This window comes from Bombina bombina, chromosome 4 (genome assembly GCF_027579735.1).
Source record: "Bombina bombina isolate aBomBom1 chromosome 4, aBomBom1.pri, whole genome shotgun sequence".
Classification (NCBI taxonomy): Eukaryota; Metazoa; Chordata; class Amphibia; order Anura; family Bombinatoridae; genus Bombina; species Bombina bombina.
Genome location: NC_069502.1, coordinates 626,155,375 through 626,171,801, shown reverse-complemented (window position 1 = coordinate 626,171,801; position 16,427 = coordinate 626,155,375). Strand labels below are relative to the sequence as shown.

Genomic DNA, 16,427 nt, shown 5'->3' with positions numbered 1-16,427 from the left:
GCAATTTAGGACTAATAGCGATGTGACAATTTGAAATAAGAAGGTGATGTGAAACAGGTGAAGCAATCGTGTAATCATAGTATATAAGGGGCCTCCAAAAAAGGTCTAGTCCTTCAAGAGCAAGGATGGGTTGAGGTTCGCCAGTCTGCCAACAGATGCGTCAGCGAATAATCGAACACTTTGAGAACAACATTCCCCGAAGACAAATCAGTAGCATCTTGGGCATTTCACTTTCTACAGTGCACAATATAAATAAAAGATGCAAGGAATCCGGTCAAATCTCGGTGTGTAAAGAGAAAGGCCGAAAACCACCCACTTCTGAATGTGCGTGTGATCTCCAATCCCTGAGATGTCACTATCTCAAAAACCGTTATGAGTCTGTAATGGATATCCTGACATATGCTCGGGAATACTTTTGTAAACCTTTGTCAGTCAACACCATGACCGCTGCATCCACAGATGCAAGTTAAGGATTTACTATTCAAAGCAGTAGCCATACATCAACACTGTCCAGAAGCACCACCGACTTCTTTGGGCTCTGTCTCATCTGAGATGGACAGTAGCACAGTGGAATTGTGTTTTGTGCTCTGACATGTCAACATTTCAAATAGTTTTTGAAAAAAACAGCCTTCGTGTTCTCCGGCCCAAAGAAGAAAAGGACCATCAAAGTTGTTATCCGCGTCAGGTCCAAAAGCCAGCGTCTGTCATGGTATGGGGATGTGTCAGTGCCCATGGCATGGGTAACTTGCACATCTGTGAGGGCACCATTAATGCAGAAAGATATGTATACAACATATGCTGCCATCCAGATGTCGTCTTTCTAGGGACTTCCGTGCATTTTCCAGCAGGACAACCCCAAACCACATTATGCTCAGATTAAAAGTACAAATTCTTTATTCATAAATTGGAAATAATTCACAATATATGAATAAAAAATCACAACGATGATTTTATAACTACCAGGTTAGATCCAATGAACACATTCACTAAATTCCTTTTACTAGCAGTAGCTTAGCTGTTTAAGGGTGGGTCAGAAATGTTTGGGGTTTTTAATTCCCAGCATAGCTGGCAACATCAGGTAAGCTAATAATCATAGCAAACTGTAAGAAAACATAATGTATCACCAGGTTACTGAATAATTTACAACTTGATTGCTGACAGATAAGAGAAGGTGTATAACTTAAAATCATATTAACAATAATGTTTCATGTAGGTTTGTGTCATACTTTTGAGATCCTTCTCATTGTGAATACACCCTTTGGTGCCGATTTATCATCGTGTGGGCGGACATGATCGTGAAATGCTTGTGCAATGTCACCCCCTGCACAAATTCTGGCCAATTGGACGCTAGCAGGGGGTGTCAAGTATCCGATTGAGATGATTGCTGTCCACCGCCTCAGAGGTGGCGGACGAGTTAAGGAGCAGCGGTCTTAAGACCACTGCTTCTTAACTTAAGTTTCAGGGGAGCCTGAAACTACTGGGGTAGATTGCAGCATCTGCTGCTTGATAAATCTACACCTTCAGGTTATTCCTGGTCCCACTGTCTCCATTATTCTGACTTCTCTCTTCATTTAAAGGGACACTTTACTGTAAAATTGGTTTCCCCTTAATGTTTGGGCCTGTAACTAGATTTAATGGAGATAAATCACACTAAATCTTTGGGATTTATTTAGAACTTATATTTTAATAAAGGAGGCTATCTTTCACATACAGAACATTGCATAGTAAAATCTCTCAAGGTAAAATGTAGGTTTTGAAAATTCTTTGAGGGACCTCACTTTACGGACAAGACTTATTAGATCATTAGTGGAGAACTTTAGATCATCAGGTTCTTAGACCGAACAATTGAAAATTTACATTGTAGTTCCTGTCTCTGCCACCCATACTGGGCTGCTACAGATTCTTGTTTGCCTAGTTTTGCTTTAGAGAATGCAATTGTATTAATATTTCTAGCATAGGTGGTAATTATAACAGGCAAGATCAACTATCATTGGGAAGACATTAAAGGGAAGAACATTTTTAAGTAAGAAAAACTGAGATAAGCGCTGAAAAGTAAGAGATGAGCCACAAAAAGAAAACAGAAAGATTAATAAAATCCCCAAGATAATATTAACAAAATGTATAGAAAAAAGTTGAATCTTTCTGCGCTAAAGGTTAAAAAAACGTTTTAACTAAAGCTAAATCAAGATGGGCGGATCTCTTGATTGAGGCTACGTGGATAATTGCAAGTGGAATTTATTTATTGCACCAGAAAATATATATATAAAAATTTATTTTATAACAAGAAAATTCCCTTAAAAGCATTTAATTGAAAAACATTCAATATATGAAAATTGATATTGGTTAGTATATCAGTGAGTTAGTATACACAGTTTTTTGGCACAAAAGAGCACACATGTGCACAAAACAGCTGATTAGATACGTTATAAATAAACGACTTGGTGATTAGATACGCTATAAATAAACGACTTCAAAGACAAGCAGTTTAAAAACTCTCTTTAAAGAAGATTCCTTTTCATGTATAAATAGTGTAAAAAGATATCCAATATTGCATGTGGATTAGATTGAGTCTTTTTCTTCCAATGAGGAATTAACACCTCGGTTCCACAGGTGGAGTAGAGACTCTGTAAGTGTGGAGAAAAACTTTCTCAAAAGTATGCTTGTAATCAATATATTTACGGATGTCTATCCGAACTTACAGTTTAAGGTCTCTGTAAACGGCTCTGTTGTTCAAAGGGGTCACTACACCGGGTCTCGATGCGGACCATAGATTGCCTGTCGGCTCCGTCACAAAAAAAGCCAGGTGGTCTGGGGGTGGTCTGCTAATACAGACTGCGGTGGCCTCACTGGATTAAAAGGAAACAAATTGTCCGTCAGCTCTGTAACGAAAAGCCGGGTATTGGAGATGATACAGACTACGGTGGCCTCACTGGACCAAAAAGAAGCAACGCGTTTCGTGTAAGTCCTTTCTCAAGCTTCTAATGGATTGCTAACACAAGAGCTCCTTATATAGCAAAAGGAGTTTTAATCAGAGGTATATCACATGCGATACTAAAGATTCCCCTATTAATAGAGATGTACACTAAGCTGATATATAGACAAAAAATAGTATCGCTGAAAAAATATTTTTTTTCAAAATTATGCAAATTGGGGGATATAAAAATATTTTAAAAATCATAAACATCACATTAATTATTTGGATTTAAACTATTTATATTTAAAAAGAATATTTAGTATATCATGCTTCAAAACTTACAGCAGTCAAGTAAAAGTAAGAAATGAAAATAAACAATAGCTAAAAAAATATATATAAATAAACAACATAGTGTAGGAAACAACCCTAAATCAGAAAAAAACAGAAATACACACACATACAACAAATGCCTCTTGAAATATTAAAAGGGCATATCTCTAGAGAAATAGCTAATCTAGCATAGTACACTAATAAAATTATGGAATAACGCAATCTATAACTCGATGTAACTAAAATATTCAAATTGCCATAAGAGACCAAAATAGGGGGGAATTATTGAAAATTTTATACTCATACTTAATCTATTTTAATACTAGGAGAACACTACACAGCCATAGGGAGAATCAGAAGGAGGAGATTATAGACCATTACTACATATATATTACATATGATATTAATACTGACACACAGCACCCATGCACCACCATACAGAACCCTCTTCGGATACCCGAGACATCCATCAGAGGACCCCAAAAGGGGGGGCTGCATGTGTAATGCACATAGTGCCAGTATGTGGTTATTCATTTAAAAAACTACCCAAGTCAAAATCCAAATTCATACCTATTGGGGCTAGGATGTTCAATTCAAAAATCAATTTGGCTTCAGCTCTTAAAAGGGCATTACTTGATTCCCCTGCTCTCCAATTTTTCTTGGAGTCTATCAATAATAGTATATTTGAAATGCTTTAAATTTCCATTATTATTATTTTTTTTAAATGTCTCGGTACTGGGAGAACTTTATTCCTGTCCTCATTCATATTTTCGATGGATAGAATATGTTCTCGGATGCAGTCATGGGCTGACCTCTCCAACTCTCCTACATATTGTGCCCCACAACTACATTGTAAGAGGTATACAATACATCTATTAGTGCACCTATATGTTCCTTTTATATGATACTCTTTACCCATAGCTGAGGATATAAAGGATTTTTTCTTCGTTGCATGTTTGCAGGATTTGCATGAGAGACATCGAAAGAAACCTCTCAGATCTTTTCCCCATAGGTCTTTTTGGTTTTTTATATTTTGTTTCTTTTTCAGATTAGTAGGTACCAGCATATTTTTTAGATTTTTTGACTTCCTATAAACTATTTTTGGATATTCGGGTAGAATAGGGCCCAACACTACATCATTTTTGAGAACAGGTCAATATTTTCTCATAATTTTTTCAATAAACCCTTTGTTGCAGTTATATTGAGTAATAAAAGGTAAAAAAAAAAAAAAAAAAAAAGAGCCCTTTTTTTGTTTAGACAGCAATTGGTCTCTAGATTTATTCATGCAGATTTTTCTATCAGTTTCAATCTGTTCCTTATTATATCCCCTCTCTTCAAATTTCTTAGTTAACCCCTTAACGACCAAGGATGTGCCAGGAACGTCCTACAAAAAAAATCCTTAATGACCAAGGACGTTCCTGGCACGTCCTCTGGGGTTTGAAGCTCTGGAAGTGATCCTGATTGCTTCCAGCTGCTTCCAGGGTATTGCAGTGATGCCTCGATATTCAGGCATCTCTGCAATACCCTTTTTACCCCACCGATGCAGAGAGAGCCACTCTGTGGCCCTCTCTGCATCAGTCATCGATGGCCGCAATCGTTGGTGGGTGAGAGCTGACGTGGGAGGTGGGTGGGTAGCAATCGATGCATGGCTGATGAAAGAGGGGGGTGGGATCGTGGCCGGAGTAGCCAGGGGTGGGCACGGACGCGAGCGCGCGCACGGGGGGCATGGGACGGGCGCGTGCACAGGGGGGGGAGTGGGTGGGAACCGCTACATTACAGAATTTTTTTTTGAGAAAAGTGGGAGAGAGGGGGGAGGGAAGTTTTATAAAATGAATCTAAGGGATCTAGGAGGGGGGTTGGTCTTTGGGGGGGGAAAGCTACACTACAGAAATAAATAAAATAAAAAAAGCAAACATTTTTTTTGTAAACTGGGTACTGGCAGACAGCTGCCAGTACCCAAGATGGCGGACAATAAGGTAGAGGGGGACGGTTAGAGAGCTGTTTGGGGGGGGGATCAAGGAGGTTTGGGCTAAGGGGGGATTCTACACATCAGCATATGTAAATATGCTAAAAACATAAACAAAATTAAAAAGATACCTTTTATTTTAGTATTGGCAGACTTTCTGCCAGTACTTAAGATGGCGGGGACAATTGTGGGGTGGGGGAGGGAAGAGAGATGTTTAGGAGGGATCAGGGGGTGTTATGTGTCAGGTGGGAGGCTGATCTCTACACTAGAGATAAAATTAACCCTGCAAGCTCCCTACAAGCAACCTAATTAACCCCTTCACTGCTGGGCATAATTCACGCGTGGTGCGCAGCAGCATTTAGCGGCCTTCTAATTACCAAAAAGCAACGCCAAAGCCATATATGCCTGCTATTTCTGAACAAAGGGGATCCCAGAGAAGCATTTAAAACAATTTGTGCCATAATTGCACAAGCTGTTTGTAAATACTTTCAGTGAGAAACCTAAAATTTGTGAAAAAGTTTGTGAAAAAGTGAAAATTTTTTTTATTTGATTGCATTTGGCGGTGAAATGGTGGCATGAAATATACCAAAATGGGTCTAGATCAATACTTTGGGTTGTCTACTACATTGCACTAAAATTAACCCTAGAAGCTCCCTAATTAACTCCTTCACTGTTGGGCATAATACACGTGTGGTGCGCAGCGGCATTTAGCGGCCTTCTAATTACCAAAAAGTAACACCAAAGCCATATATGTCTGCTATTTTTTAACAAAGGGGATCCCAGAGAATCATTTACAACCATTTGTGCCATAATTGCACAAGCTGTTTGTAAATAATCTCAGTGAGAAACCTAAAATTGTGAAAAATGTAACATTGTTTTTTATTTGATCGCATTTGGCTGTAAAATGGTGGCATGAAATATACCAAAATATGCCTAGATCAATACTTTGGGCTGTCTACTACACTAAACTAAAGCTAAAATTAACCCTACAAGCTCCCTACATGCTCCCTAATTAACCCCTTCACTGCTGGGCATAATACACGTGTGGTGCGCAGTGGCATTTAGCGGCCTTCTAATTACCAAAAAGTAATGCCAAAGCCATATATGTCTGCTATTTCTGAACAAAGGGTATCCCAGAGAATCATTTACAACTATTTGTGCCATAATTGCACAAGCTGTTTGTAAATAATTTCAGTGAGAAACCGAAAGTTTGTGAAAAAATTTGGGAAAAAGTGAACGATTTTTTTTATTTGATCGCATTTGGCGTTGAAATGGTGGCATGAAATATACCAAAATGGACCTAGATCAATACTTTGGGATGTCGTCTAAAAAAAAAAAAAAATATATACATGTGAAGGGATATTCAGGGATTCCTGAAAGATATCAATGTTCCAATTTAACAAGTGCTAATTTTGAAAAAAAAAAGTGGTTTGGAAATAGCAAAGTGCTACTTGTATTTATTGCCCTATAACTTGCAAAGAACATGTAAACATTGGGTATTTCTAAACTCAGGACAAAATTTAGAAACTATTTAGCATGGTGTTTTTTGGTGGTTGTAGATGTGTAACAGATTTTGGGGGTCAAAGTTAGAAAAAGTGTGGGTTTTTTTCCATTTTTTCCTCATATTTTATAATTTTTTATAGTAAATTATAAGATATAAAGAAACTAATGGTATCTTTAGAAAGTCCATTTAATGGCCAGAAAAATGGTATATAATATGTGTGGGTACAATAAATGATTAAGATGAAAATTACAGCTAAACACAAACACTGCAGAAATGTAAAAATATCCTTGGTCCCAGACGGTCAACAAATGGAAAAGTGTTCTGGTCACGAAGGGGTTAAGATGTTGGATTGTATTATATAGTCCTCATCGTTATTACAATTTTTTCGAATTCTAGTGAATTGACTTCTTGGAATGTTGTCTAGATGGCAACTGGATGAATGAATGTAGTTATTTATGTCTACTGGTTTAAAATATGTTTTTGTTAGAATCTTGTTATTTTCTATCCTGATATCCAAATCTAAAAACTGGATATTAGTGGGGCTACAGGTATATGTAAAACTCAAATTGTTTTCATTGTTATTCATTCTAGATATAAACCAGTCTAAATTCCTTTCCAAATAATCAAAATATCATCAATATATCTTTTATAGAGAACCAGGTTTGCTCCCAGATCAACGGAATCTAAAAAGATATGTTCCCAAAGACCCATAAATAACTATTAATAATAAATTGCATAACTGGGAGCAAACCTGGTTCCCATTGCTGTACCGCATAATTGAAGAAAAAAATCATCATTAAAGGCAAAGAAATTATGAGTTAGAATATATTCTATACTGTCAAGAATAAAATCTTTTTGTTCTCTGTGTATGGAGTCATCCTTGTATAGTTAGAATTTTACAGCTTCCAGACCTCTATGGCATTCGATGCATGTGTATAGCGCTGATACATCGCATGTTGCTAAAATGTAGTCATCCTCCCACTCTATCTTGCTCAAAATGTTCAGAACCTCTGTTGAGTCTTTTAGAAATGAGGGGAGGGTGACTACATATTTTTGCAGATATTGATCTATGTATTGGGACAGGTTGGCTGATATAGAGCCTATACCTGAAATAATCGGGCGACCTGGAGGGGAGATGAGGGAATTATGTATTTTAGGCAGACAGTAAAAAAGGGGAATTTTTGGAAACTTAATAGATAAATAATTATATTCTTTATCATTTAGTATACCTGATTCATTTGCTTTGCATAAAAGATTATCTAAATCTATTTTTTTTTAAAATGTTGTATGTTTTAGCATCCCTCAAAAGGGTATAAGCCATATTCAGATAGATTCGACTTTTCTCTAGAACAAGTCCCATCTCATCTAGAAAGGCCGTGATCATCACGGATGCCAGTAAGTAGTCTGCTCTCTGTCATGTTGCCTGTATAGCCATACTACAGTGTGTGCCCCCCATGTTGTCCCATGTGGGCTCCATTGTATGATTGAGTGTGTATTATATGGAACACTGTTTACTGCACCCTCAGTGATAAGGTAACTTCACATAAATGACTTGCTAACACTCATTTCAGCTAAATGAAATGTTTTTATTAATGCTTAAGCCGTCAGCATATTTTCCCCTCAGAGGTTGATGGTTAGTGCTAAGCTATAAAAGGTGAATTCATGTTTCTCAATATGTTATTTAAATCAAGTCAATATCTCTGTTTGTCCATCAACCAAGGCTGAAACCCACTAATGTTTATGGAATAGGAGACTTGCTGGGACCATATATAAATAACATATATTTGTGGATATAAATACCAGTGATATAATAAATAAAACCATTCAGCTTGTTAGGGACCATGAATAGCTAAACTAAAATGTCTAAACATGATTATCTTAGTGAAAGTAGAACAATATCAGAATCAAAAAAAGTTATAAATTAAAAAACAAATACTGGTTAATAGCTGTTAATTAATTCAGCTTCCTACAGTATATATGTGTATGCACACATACCTAAATATATATGAGTTCAGCATATATCTTCATTTGTACTCCTAGATTATATAGCACCAATGCACGTAATATTTTATGCCATATCACAATAGGGAATTTTCCCAACAATTTTTCTGATACATTGATATATGGATACAATATTAGGTCGAGTTAGAGGCACAATTTAAGAACCCTTCACCATTTATTAATTAAACCTAGTGTTTTGCTCTTTCTTGCTCCAACTCACAGATGCCCATGACCTTGGTATTGCAATATAAATATATTAAAATTCAAAATATGCAGAAGGTTTAATGTGGAATTTTGTGATTATTCCTGTAACTGTCATTTGACTTAAAAGGAGAATGATACTCAAATTTTGAAGCACTTGAAAGGGATGCAGCATAGCTGTCAAAATCTGACTAGAAAGTATCACCTGAATATCTCTATGTAAAAAAGGAAGATATTTTATCTCAAAATTTCTTAAAGGGACATGCCACCCTCATTTTTTTCTTTTATGATTTAGAAAGAGAATGCAATTTTAAACATCTTTCTAATTTACTTCTATTATCTAATTTGTTTTATTCTCTTGATATTCTTTGATGAAAAGCATATCTAGATATGCTCACTAGCTGCTGATTGGTTGCTGCACATAGAAGCCTTGTGTGATTGGCTCACCATGTGCATTGCTTTTTCTTCAACTAAGGATATTTAAAAAATGAAGCAAAATAAATAATGGAAGTAAATTGTAATGTTGTTTAATTTTCTATTCTCTATCTGAATCATGAAAGAAAGATTTTGGGTTTAGTGGCCCTTTAAGTATTCACACACTATTGTAAAGAAACTTTAGGCAGCCAATCAGGATACTTGTCCCAGGACTTGCATTGGAGCATGCATTTGGCATATGCAGGCAGTTGTTATTTTCCTATTTAGTTTAAGGAAGTTTACTGTGAAATCTTACAAGATTTCAGTGAAAACTCATGAGATCACAGCAAAGCAATGCATGACCTGAGCACTGCTGATGCTGATTGGCTATTGTTTTTGGGATTTTTAAAGCAGTTGAACAGCAGCTATAGTATAACTTTTACCAGTGCACTTACTCTTCAAAGCTGAAGAAATGTTGAGGTAAAATATTTTCTTTTTTTACATAAAGGTGTTCAGGTGATATTTTTTGTCAGCTTTCTACAGTTATTTTGCATTACTTTCAAGTGATTTAGCATATGGGTATTATGACCCTTTAAACTCAGGCTAAAGTTATTTTTATATTTTGTTTTTCAGTTGTCTTGTACTACCAAACAAACGGGAAATGAAGCAGAAGACACCAGTGCTTAGAAAACAAATTTGCCCAACGTGGCAACACACATTTGTTTTTAATATCCAAGGTTCAAATGAACTCAAAAAATGCCATCTTGACCTTACAGTCTGGGACCAAGCTTCCCTGGGACTAAATGACCGCTTTTTGGGTGGGGCCAGACTAATCACTGGTAAGAACCTATTATTTGCTGTTTTCCATGGTATTCAAAAATATATGAACACAACAACAAGCTACCTACTTCATTGGTCACAAATAATTTTGCTGAAAATTAAGATTAAAGGGACAGTCTACTCCAGCGTTTTATTGTTTAAAAAAAACCAGATAATCCCTTTATAACCTATGCTACATTTTTGCATAACCATCATGGTTATATTAATAGACTTTTTACCTCTGTGATTACCTTGTATCTAAGCCTCTGCAGACTGTCCCCTTATTTCAGTTCTTTTGACAGACTTGCATTTTAAACAATCAGTGCTCTCTCATAAATAAATCCACGGGCATGAGCACAATGTTATCTATATGGCACACATGAACTAACGCCATCTAGCTGTAAAAAACTGTCAAATGCATTGAGATAAGGACAGCCTTTAAGGGCTTAGAAATTAGCATATGAACCTACCTAGGTTTAGCATTCAACTAAGAATACAAAGAGAACAAAGTAAATGTGATGATAAAAGTGAATTTAAAAGTTGTTTAAAATTGCATGCCCAATCTGAATCATGAAAGTTTAATTTTGACTAGACTGTCCCTTTAAAAACAAAATGTCTGTTCTATCACATGGTATTTTTCCACCTATCACTATGTTACTTATTATATACCATACAGATAAATAAATATTCTCTTATAAACAGTATAATCCCTTAAACACAGTGAGTGTTTTATTAAGGTATATGCTGCAGAGAAATAGATACTATCAATGGCAACATTTACTAATCTATAAAATTAAACATATGTAGAAATACTTTGAAAAGCTTTCAACTAAATGTGTTGATATTTATCATGGCAATCATTAAAAAGATAAATAAACATGAGAATACACTTTATTACTAAAACCATACATGAGTAATATGGGCTATTACAACGCTAGTATGATAGAAACATAGATGCAAACAGGATGACTTATTCAGTCATAACATTTTTCAACAACAGGGTAAAAAAGTATATGTTGGGGGAGGGGAACACAATGACCAGTGCTAAAACATAATTATTTAAGTGCAACACCTTAATTCCCCATAAATGATAAGTAAATTGCAAAGGAATTATTAGTTTGCAAAAAAGGGACATCAGAACCGATACTTAAAGGGACATGATTTAGAAAGAGCATGCCATTTTAAACAACTTTCCAATTGACTTATATTATCTAATTTGCTTCATTCGCTTGATATACTTTGTTGAAAAGATATCTAAATAGGCACAGTAGCTACTGATTGGATGCCTCGTGTGATTGGCTCACCCATGTGCAGTGATATTTCTTCGGCAAAGGATACCTAAAGAATGAAGCAAATTACATAATAGAAGTAAACATGAATATTGTTTAAAATTGTATTATCTAAATCATGAAAGATACATTTGGGATTTCATGTTCCTTTAAATATAATGGCCTCATCCCAAACCATACTATGTATTTGTCACAAGTGAGGAGTTATTAACTCCTTCCCTCTGATTCACAAAGAACAGTTTAAGGTTAAACTCCTGAGTACAACTACAGTAGCATGGGAACTGCTCCTCATGTTATTGGTTTTTATTCCTGTGCCTGCAGTATTAATTAGTGAAGCTCTGCATCTTCACACTGGGTGCCGCCATTTTGAAGCTTATATTTCTTAAGTAACTTGTAAACTGTGCAAAAAAACTGTAAAAATATAACGTTTCCGCTCTATATTATCTGAGCTGAAGTGAAAGGTACAGCTGTAAAAAAGCCAGTGACATCACAGATCTGTGAAAGGTCACTGCTTCTATCACAGGATGTAACAATACGTGAGCTACAAGATGGCGGCACCCAGTATAAAATGCAGAGCTGGATTCTGTAATGAGCTAAAATAAGAGAATGGCTTTAAAAAGAGCTGCAGGTACAGCAGAGAAAACAACAAAATGGGGAGTAGTAAACCTCAGTGCTACTGTGTTTTACCCAGTTGTTTAATGTCCCTTTAACTCTTTGCTCCCAGTTGCTGACAGACATATGAATAGGATTAGAAACAAGTGTGGAAACATTTTCCAGCCCTGCAGTACAAGTGAAATTGATCCCAGGGGCAAAAGACTCTTACATTAAATGTTCAGCTGAGTCAACTAATTGGGTTCATCTGTCCTGGGACTGCCCTAAAATGAAGTGTTTTGGGGAAAACTTACTTAACTAAGTTAACTCAGACCTTACTACAAGTGTTTTTTCTTGAAACAAGAGGATTAGGGGACGAATTAGCAAGCTCCTTCAGGCTCGCCGGAAACAGCAGTTATGAAGCAGCGGTCTTAAGACCGCTGCTCCATAACTGATCCGCCTGCTCTGAGGCTGCGGACATCAATCCGCCCAATCCAATACGATCGGGCTGATTGACACCCCCTGCTAGCGGCCGATTGGCCACGAATCTGCAGGGGCGGCATTGCACAAGCAGTTCACAAGAACTGCTTGTGCAATGATAAATGCCTACAGCGTATGCTGTCGGCATTCATCTATGTCTGTCGGACATGATACGCTGAGCGGATCATGTCGGACAGACCGATGATAAATCAGCCCCATAAGCTTCGAACAGTTTTTATGTAAACGTGGTTTTACTTTTAGCAAGACGTCACATACTTCAGTAATGGACTGCAGATAGAGGTCTGCCCGTTAGAAACTAGTCAAGGTCACACACTCCCAAATGATGCTACAGAAGGCTGACACAAAGGGAGATTTGGAGGTCAAAAAGTTTATTAAAAATGGGTTGTGTACCTAATGTACATACCAGAGAGGCTGAGAAAAAGAGTGCTGGTTCAAATAGAAATAGTACATTTATGTTAAATTAAAACTTACAAGGTAAGTGGTGTGTACAGAATACTGAACGGAGTACATCCTAGCATACAACATTGAGACATATAACACTGACTTCCACAACACAGATCTTACATTACAAGGCGAAGGGTTGGAATTACGGTTGCCCCCTGCGTCATGTTTTCCTGGACTCTTGTGAGTTACACATGATGCATGGTGTGCAGGGAGGAACATGAATAGTGCCAGGGTAATATCTGTGTGCTGTCCAGCAGCACAATGTATGTTCCCCTCTGCACACCCTGCAGCATGTGTAACTCATAAGTGTGCAGAAAAACATGGCCGTTGTTTAAACCCTAGTTGAAAGTCTGCACATGAAGGGTCTTGGCCCTGTCATGGAGATGACATACTTGTGTAATTATTGTCTTATTTTTTATTTTGACGGATAAATTAATTTTATTATTCATATTTTATGCTAAAGCCATTACAATGCATTCTTAAAGGGACAGTCTACTCCAGAATTAGTATTGTTTAAAAAGATAGATAATCAGTTTATCACCCATTCCACAGTTTGCATAACCAACACATTTATATTCATTTACATTTTACCTCTGATTACCTTGTATCTAAGCCTCTGCAGACTGCCTCCTTATTTCAGTTCTTTTGACAGACTTGCATTTTAGTCAATTAGTACTGAGTCCTAGGTAACTACACAGCCATGAGCACAATGTTGTCTATATGGCACACATGAACTAGCATTGTTTAGCTGCAAACACATCAAAATGCACTGAGATAAGAGGCAGCCTTTAAAGGCTTAGAAATTAGCATATAATCCTACCTATGTTTAGCTTTCGACAAAGAATACCAAGAGAACGAAGCAAATTTGATTGGAAAAATAAATCGTTAAAGGGACAGTCTACTCCAGAATTGTTATTGTTTAAAAAGATAGAAAATCCCTTTATTACCCATTCCCCTGTTTTGCACAACCAATATGGTTATATTAAGATACGTTTTACCTCTGTGATTACCTTGTATCTAAGCCTCTGCAGACTACCCCCTTATTTCAGTTGTTTTGATTTAGCCAATCAATGCCCTCTCACTTGTAAATCTACGGGCGTCGCCACAATGTTATCTGTATGGAACACATGAACTTATGCCCTCTAGCTGTGAAAAACTGCCAAATATATTGAAATAAGTGGCGACCTTCAAGAAATAAGTGGCGACCTTCAAGGTTTTAGAAATTAGCATATGAGCCTACCTAGGTTTAGCTTTCAACAAAGAATACCAAGAGAACTAAATTTGATGATAAAAGTGAATTGGAAAGTTGTTTAAAATTGCATTCCCTATATAAATCATAAAAGTTTAATTTTGACTAGACTATACCTTTAAGTTGTATTAAATTGCATGTTCTATCTGAATCATGAAAGTTTAATTTTGACTAGACTGTCCCTTTAATTAGTCACTTTTACTAGTTTTATGGGGAAATTAGTTACAAACCTATAAGCACCATCACTTACTACTTCACTGGGAGCACCAATTGTCACCTATTTTAATCAGGACTTGGTCAAAAATGTGTTTATTTTTTTCTGTGTTATCCTCATCCCATACATGAAAACAGTGAAGGGATAGTCTTTTTTGTTATGTTTAACCATAAACTTGTAATACCAGTCCCAAAATGCAAGTTGTATGGATTGCGCTCCAGCGCTGTTTACAAATCAAACACAAAAATGCAAGTAAAGAAGTGTGATCTGACCCAAAATGTTGTAACCACATTACCATGCTTCTCAATAGACCTCATAATAAAGATAGTCCGTGTTTCAAATGACTGAACATTTTGCATTATCTGCAAAGGTGAAAAAATGAGTAGTTGATTTTGATATGACCCTAATAGCTTGAATTCAATTGGATGGGTATGTTGATACACAATGCCTATTATTTTAATGAAGAAAGGAAAGGAGGCTTATAAAAATCACTTGATAACTAATTGCCAAGGACTTGAAACCCACAATTTTGCTTTCATGATTCAGATAGAAAATACCATTTTAAACAACTTTCCATTTTACTTTTATTATCTAATTTCCTTCATTCTCTTGGTATCCTTTGTTGAAGAAACAGCCATGCACATGGATGAGCCAATAACATGAGGCATATGTGCAGCCACTAATTACCCTTTCCTGAGCTTATCTAGGTATGCTTTTCACTGAAGGCAGCATTGGTCTCCCTCTCCATCCATATTTCTATGTCAAACATATCTATATTATGTGTTAACCTAGAAAAGTAAGAGGAAAATGGGATGAGAGAAGTAAAATAGGGAGGACCTTTATGAGTAAGGAAAGGAGAGAAAAAGAGTTGACAGAGAGCAGCAGGAGAGAAGAGTGAAATGTAAAGCACATGTGAATAAATGACATAGCTGTTAGGAATACAGAAAAGGAATTAAATAAGAAAAGTTTTATAGAGAATAGCTTATAATGTGAATTAGACAGAATAAATGAACTAAAAAGCCAGGTTGAGAGTTGAATGGAGGTGGGAGGTAACAGGGGAAAGGAAAGTGATAGAGAAAAGAAATCAAGGTAAGATAAACTATGAGAAAACCATCTTGTGACACACAGCCCATATTTCCAGAGTTTTCTTGTTTTTTCCCTACAATATGGTGCTTATTTATATTTAATCAATATGTTTAAGTACATGGTATCATAGGTAATTAATTATTTTGTTTTCCTACAGCTGAGGACACCAGTGAATCTGAATGTTACCAATCAGCAGAACCCCTGTGGCAGCGACTACTTAACCGGCCCAATGAATGGATCGAGGAAACAATTGTGCTACACTCTAACATGGGGCGTTATCATTTTTGACCACCAGAATGGAATGTCAAACTGTTGCATATATAATGCATGAGAGAATTGCTGTATAAAGCAATATCCACTTGTACTATATTCAGAGACTTGCTATACGCTCACTGTGCAAAATAAGAAACTAAGACAGTTCAGCCTACAGAAATTTACTATATTATCATAAAAAAGCACTTGTTTACCTGTGTATACTGTACTGGGCATGCATATTAGTCATTTATGGTTCACACGGTCATAATTTGCACTTTCTTTTATAATCAATACCATTAATATGATTATATCATTCAGAGAAGTGTTTGTCAACCTTCTTGTAGCTAATACTTCTACAGATATACATTTGTGTCCTAAGTACCCACGACTGCAACACATTAAAATGATTAAAATAAAAAAATAAGAGACAATGGTGCATAACCCAGAATGTGACAAACTGGTATCAGATATAGTTTTCTCTTTTCAGGAATTTATTTTAAAATCCAGTTTTACCAAGGATATCCCTCCATTACCACAGGGGAGTCAGTAACAGCAAGTGAGAAGCTAAGCGGCTAAGGTTGCCACCTCAGCCATGTTTTCCTGGACACTTATGAGTTATACATGCTGCAGGGTATGCAGGTAGGAACAC

General features: G+C 36.5%; 1 protein-coding gene across 1 annotated transcript in view; it reads left to right on the top strand.

Annotated features, from left to right (window-relative positions):
* The window catches only part of SYTL3 (synaptotagmin like 3), a 201,592-nt gene extending 185,383 nt beyond the window's left edge, over window positions 1–16,209 (top strand). Inside the window, exons 15-16 of the mRNA XM_053710653.1 lie at window positions 9,964–10,169; window positions 15,681–16,209. Coding sequence (XP_053566628.1) covers window positions 9,964–10,169; window positions 15,681–15,811 — 337 coding nt within the window. The 3' untranslated portion in view covers window positions 15,812–16,209. The remainder of the gene's footprint in view (window positions 1–9,963; window positions 10,170–15,680) is intronic.
* Window positions 16,210–16,427: the final 218 nt, after the last annotated feature.